Source organism: Salvelinus sp. IW2-2015, linkage group LG30 (assembly GCF_002910315.2).
Source record: "Salvelinus sp. IW2-2015 linkage group LG30, ASM291031v2, whole genome shotgun sequence".
Taxonomy (NCBI): Eukaryota; Metazoa; Chordata; class Actinopteri; order Salmoniformes; family Salmonidae; genus Salvelinus; species Salvelinus sp. IW2-2015.
Window position 1 is genome coordinate 9,943,296 of NC_036869.1, and position 5,849 is coordinate 9,949,144.

General features: G+C 46.1%; 2 protein-coding genes across 2 annotated transcripts in view; one reads left to right on the forward strand and one right to left on the reverse strand.

Moving 5' to 3' along the window:
• The window catches only part of foxo6b (forkhead box O6 b), an 89,241-nt gene that overhangs the window by 48,172 nt on the left and 35,220 nt on the right, over positions 1-5,849 (forward strand). The window lies entirely within an intron of this gene.
• Positions 1-5,849, reverse strand: part of LOC139023253 (serine/threonine-protein kinase DCLK1-like) — a 61,230-nt gene that overhangs the window by 46,184 nt on the left and 9,197 nt on the right. Inside the window, exon 2 of the mRNA XM_070435997.1 lies at positions 3,142-3,261. Coding sequence (XP_070292098.1) covers positions 3,142-3,261 — 120 coding nt within the window. The remainder of the gene's footprint in view (positions 1-3,141; positions 3,262-5,849) is intronic.

Genomic DNA, 5,849 nt, shown 5'->3' on the forward strand with positions numbered 1-5,849 from the left:
CTTACCCTCTGTCCCTCTCTTTTTCTCTCCCTCTCTCTTTATGCCCTGTGTCACGTTATCTTTCGATTTTTTATCGAAGCTCTATATTGCTTTCTCTCTGTCAGTTTGTTACCTTTCTCCTCTCCTCTCCCTCCCTTTATCAATGTGACTCTCTTTTGCTCTCTTTTTCTCTCTCTCTCTCTACTCTTCTCCTCTTCTTCTCTCTCTCTCTCTCTCACTCCCTCCATCCATCTCTATTCCTCATTATCCCTTTCTGTGTGTGCAGGTCTTGCTCCAGGCATAAGAGGTCGCTTAGGGCACTTGACCTCTAGGGCCCTCGACCAAAAAATAGATATATATACAGAGCCTTCAGAAAGTATTCAAACCCCTCGACTTAATCCACATTTTGTTGTGTTACAGCCTGAATTCAAATGGCTAAAATATATATTTTTTAATTACCCATCTACACGCAACACTTAATAATGACAAAGTAAAAAAATGTTTTTTTAAATGTTAGCAAATTTATTGAAAATTAAATAAAGAAATATCTAATTTACTTAATAAGTATTCACACCTATGAGTCAATACATGTAGAATCACCTTTGGCAGCGATGTGAGTCTTTCTGGGTAAGTCYCTAAGAACTTTCCACACCTGGATTAGACAATATTTGCACATTTATTTATTTTCATTCTTCAAGCTCAATTAAGTTGGTTGTTGATCATTGCTAGACTGCCATTTTCAAGTCTTGCCATAGATTTTCTAACTGATTTAAGTCTAAACTGTAACTAGGCCACTCAGGAACATTTAATGTCATCTTGGTAAGCAACTCCAGTGTAGATTCGTCCTTGTGTTTTAGGTTATTGTCCTGCTGAAAGGTGAATTCGTCTCCCAGTGTCTTGTGGAAAGCAGACTTAACCAGGTTTTCCTCTTAAGATTTTACCTGTGCTTATCTCCATTACGTTTCTTTTTATCCTACAAAACTCCCCAGTCCTTAACGATGACAAGCATACCCATAACATGATGCAGCCACCACCATGGTTGAAAATATGAAGGGGTGGTACTTGCTATTCAGGGCAAAGTTCATTTCTTTGCCACAATTTCTGCAGTTTCACTTGAATACCTTGTTAATACCTTGTTAATACCTTGTTAATACCTTGTTTTGGAATATTATTATTCTGTACAGGCTTCCTTCTTTTCACTCTGTTCATTTAGGTTAGTATTGTAGAGAAACTACAATGACGTTGATCCATCCTCTGTCACGGCTCCGACCGAAGGTGACTCCCCTGCCTGTTCGGGTGGCGCTCGGCGGCGGTCGTCGTCACCGGCCTACTAGCTGCCACAGATTTTTTCCTCCCCCTCCTTGTCTGTTTATTAGTGACACCTGTTTGTAATTAGGTTTATTAGTTGGGCTTTATTACCCAGCCGGCCCGCCTGCTGGCTGTGCGGGATTGTTTGATGTGTACTGTCGTACACGCTGTAAGTCACGGTTGTTCGTGTAAGTTGGTTGTTTTCGGGAACTGTTTAGTTCCCCTGTGTTTTGGGGCATTTGTTTTAAGTGGCGTCGTTTTCACCTATGTGGTGATTAAAGTAGTACTCTACTCTGAACTCTCTGTCTCCTGCGTCTGACTTGTTCATCCACTACACCCCGGGCATTACATCCTCAGTTTTCTCCTGTCACAGCCATTAAACTCTGTAACTGTTTTATAGTCCCCATTGCCCTCTTTCCTCTCTGGCAACTGAGTTAGGAAGGACACCTGTATCTTTGTAGTGACTGGGTGTATTGATACACCATCCAAAGTGTAATTAATAACTTCACCATGCTCAAAGGGATATTCAATGTCTACTTTTCTATTTTTTACCCATCTACCAATATGTGTCCTTGTTTGTGAGACATTTCAAAACCTCCCTGGTTCTTTATGGTTGAATCTGTGTTTGCAATTCACTGCTCGGCTGTGGGGCTTTACAGATAATGTGGGGTACAGAGATGAGGTAGTCATTCAAAAATCATGTTAAACACTATTATTGCACAAAGAGTGAGTCCATGCAGCTTATTATGTGACCTGTTAAGAAAACATTTACTCCTGAACGTATTTAGGCTTGTCATAACAAAAGGGGTTGAATACCTATTGACTCAAGACGTTTCAGCATTTCATTTTTGTATTAATTTGTAAAAATGTCTAAAAACATAATTTAACTTTGATATTATGGGGTATTGTGTGTAGGCCAGTGACACAACATTCAGGGGTGTGAATACTTTCTGAAGGAAAGCTCCCACACAACACAGACACATTATGAACGAGATGCATCACTGGTAAGGAACTCAGTCGGGTTCTCAACTTATCGTTGAGAGTTAGAACAGTGGAATACACAAGGTGCGATGTTGAAATGTGTTTGTGAATCAGCAGTCTTTCTCTTGTTTTGTCAGTCCAGGGGCCTTGACCTCCAGGAGAACCCCCTTAATTGTGTCATTCATTCTCACTCAGATATCAAACTAACATGACTTGAGTCATGGCAAAATGTGGAGAATTGCAGGAAATTTGCTTAAAAAWGCWAAAATGTTTCTATGCCCCATGGAAAAATGTGGAGAAATGCAGGAAATTTGCTTTAAAAAAGACACCATTTCTCTCTGCCCCATGGCAAAATGTGTAGAATTGCAGGAAATTTGCTTTAAAAAAGCAAAAATGTTTCTCTGCCCCATGGCAAAATGTGTAGAATTGCAGGAAATTTGCTTTAAAAAAGCTAAAATGTTTCTCTGCACCATGGCAAAATGTGGAGAATTGCAGGAAATGTGTTATAAAATTGCACAATTTTCTCTCCGCCCCGTCTCGGCAAAAAGTGCAGGACTGCAAAAAACGTTCTTTAAAACGGCAACATTTTCTCTTCGTCATATGGCAAAATGTGTAGAATTTACTTTAAAACGTACATTTTTCTCTCTGCCATTAAGAGGGTGGCCACAATTATCTTTTAGACTGCTTGGTGGTGGGGCCCCCCAACCAAATATTGCTTAGGGYCCCAAAAAGACTAGAGCCGTCCCTGCACTAGTGGAAGTACACCAGTAAATCTGTTTTGCTTTGTTCTTYTATTCTTTGTGTTTTATTGTACTTGGGTTCCTTGAATGGCATCTGAAATTCAACACACACACACCCCCTAGCATTGCCTACCTTGACAAGCTCCATAACCAGGTAGAGCTCACTGTAGGTGTCCATCTCCTCGATCAGCAGGACAATGTTGGGGTGTTTCACCCTCCTCAGGATGGCTACCTCATTCTGGATCATATGCTCCTGATGGGGGGCGAGAGAGATAAGGAGGCAGAGCAGGAATAAGAAAGAAGGACAATGAGAAAGAAGGAAGGAGCAGGAGGAGGAGAGAGAGAGGAAGAAGAGCAGGAGAAGCAGGAGGAGGAGGGGACAGAGGAAGAGAGAGACCCCCCCCACCTGCCCCCTGTTTAAAATCCCTCCCCCTTCCATCTCGCCCTCTGTTAACCCCTTCCCCCCTCATCTCGCCCTCTTGTTAACCCCTTCCCCCCTCATCTTCCCCCCTGTAACCCCTTCCCCCCCTCAATCTGCCCCCTGTAACCCCTTCCCCTTCCCCCCATCATTGCCCCCTGTTAACCCCTTCCCCTTCCCCCTCATCTTGCCCCCTGTTAACCCTTCCCCCTCATCTTTGCCACCTGTTAACCGCTTCCCCCTCATCTCCTTAAATCAAATCTCACCCTCTGTTAACCCCTCCCCCCTCATCTTGCCCCTGTAACCCCTTCCCCCTCATCTTTCCCTTGTTAACCCCTCCCTTCCCCTCATCTTCCTCGCCTGTACCCTTCCCCCCTATCTTGCCCTTGTTAACCCCTCCCCTTCCCCCCTCATCTTGCCCCCTGTTAACTCCTTCCCCTCATCTTGCCCCCTGTTACTCTTTCCCCTCATCTTCCCCCTTAACTCCTTCCCCTCATCTCCTCCCCCTGTTAACCTTTTTCCCCCTCATCTGCCCCGTTAATCCCTTCCCCTCATCTTGCCCCTTAACTCCTTCCCCCCATCTCTCCCCCTGTTAACCTTTTTCCCCCCATCTTGCCCCTAACCCCTTCCCCCCTCATCTTGCCCCTGTAACTCCTTCCCCTCATCTCTCCCCGTAACCTTTTCCCCCTCACTCCTCCCCCTGTTAACCTTTCCCACTCATCTTGCCCCTAACCCTCCCCCTCATCTTCCCCCTGGAACTCCTACCCCTCATTCTCCCCCGTTAACTTTTCCCCTCATCTTTCCCCGTTAACCCCTTCCCCCCTCATCTTCCCCTGTTCACACTCCTCCCTTCATCTCCCCCTGTAACTCTATTTCCCCCTCATCCTTCCCCGTAACCCCTTCCCTCTCCTCACTTGCCCCCTGTTAACACCCTTCTCCCCTCATCTCTCCCCGTTACTTTTCCCCCTCTCTTCCTCCCTTTGACCTTCCCCCTCATCTTCCCCCTTAACCCTTCCACCCCTCATCTCCCCCTTAACTTCCTTCCCCCATCTCATCTTCCCCATGTTAACCTTCTTTCCCCCTTCATTATCTCCCGTTAACACCCTTCCCCTCATTTCCTTGAACCTTCCCTCTCTCCCCTGTTAAACCTCCTGCCCCCTCATCTTCCAACACCGCTACACCTTTTCCCCTCATCTGCCCCACCTGTTAACCTCCTTCCCCTTCATCTTCGCCCCGTATTCTTTAACCCTTCAATCTCTCCCCCCTATCTTTTCCCTACGTCATCTGTAACATCCCTTCCCCCTTCATCTTGCCCCCGTAACTTCTCTATAATCCCGTACCCCTTCCCCCTTCATCTTGCACCCGTTAATCCCTTTCCCCCTCATCTTCCCCCTGTAATTCACTTCCCCACTATCCTCCCCCGTTAACACTTTTTCCCCCTCTATAGGCGTTGCCCCGTTAGACCCCTTCCCCCCTACAATCTTCCCCGTTAACCCCCTTCCCCTCATCTTGCCCCGTTACCCCTTCCCCCTCACCTTAACCCCTCCCCCCTCCCCTCACTGTCCCCGCGGCATTCGGCCCTGTTATATTTTTCAGGCGTCTTCTCCCTGCGTGGATGATTCACAACATTCCCGTGGACACCGCAAAGTCTACCGTCTCCAACATACGTCCCCACTGCTGTAGCCTCCGATACTGGAGCAGGCACCGCGAGATATCATCCCACTTTATATATCCTGGGAGGAGGGAGAGGTGAGGGATTGAAGGGAGAGAGAGAGCAGAGAGGAACTGGTGTTACTGATATGAAGCAGTAATTTCTCAAGATTAAAGACAGGAGAGAGACGAGAAGGAGAGAGAAGAGAGATAGTAGACGAGAGGAGAGAGAGACGAGAGGAAGAAGAGAGATGTAGTAACGTAGACCGAGAGCAGAAGAGACGAGACGAGAGTCAATGATGATGGGAAGTTAGACACGAGTGGTGGTCAAGAGAGAACAAAAGAAAATGAAGAATGGGAGAGAGAGGAAAGAGAGAGATGAGAGAGCAGAGGACGAAGGATGAAGAAGGTGAAAGAACAACGATAAGAAAATAGAAAGAGACGGGTACCCTTCCTTCTGTACCTCCATTCCCTCTTCCATGCGAGCTACAGGACCTGGTTAGAGGCCAGAGTAGATGAGATGAACCTGAGACTCCTGGAGAGAGAGAGAAAGAAGAAGAGAAAGACAGAGAGAGCAAGAAGAGACAATTTAATACACACATCTTACAGCACTATCATTGCTGATATACCGTATGGAACTAATCTGGAGTGAAGGAGGAATCCTCTCATCTATCCCACGGCTTCTCTCTCTCCCTCTGGATCTGTCAGTCTCTATAGCTACGATAGTGTCGTCTTCTCTAGTCTGTCGTACTACGATAGTGTCTTGTCTGTCT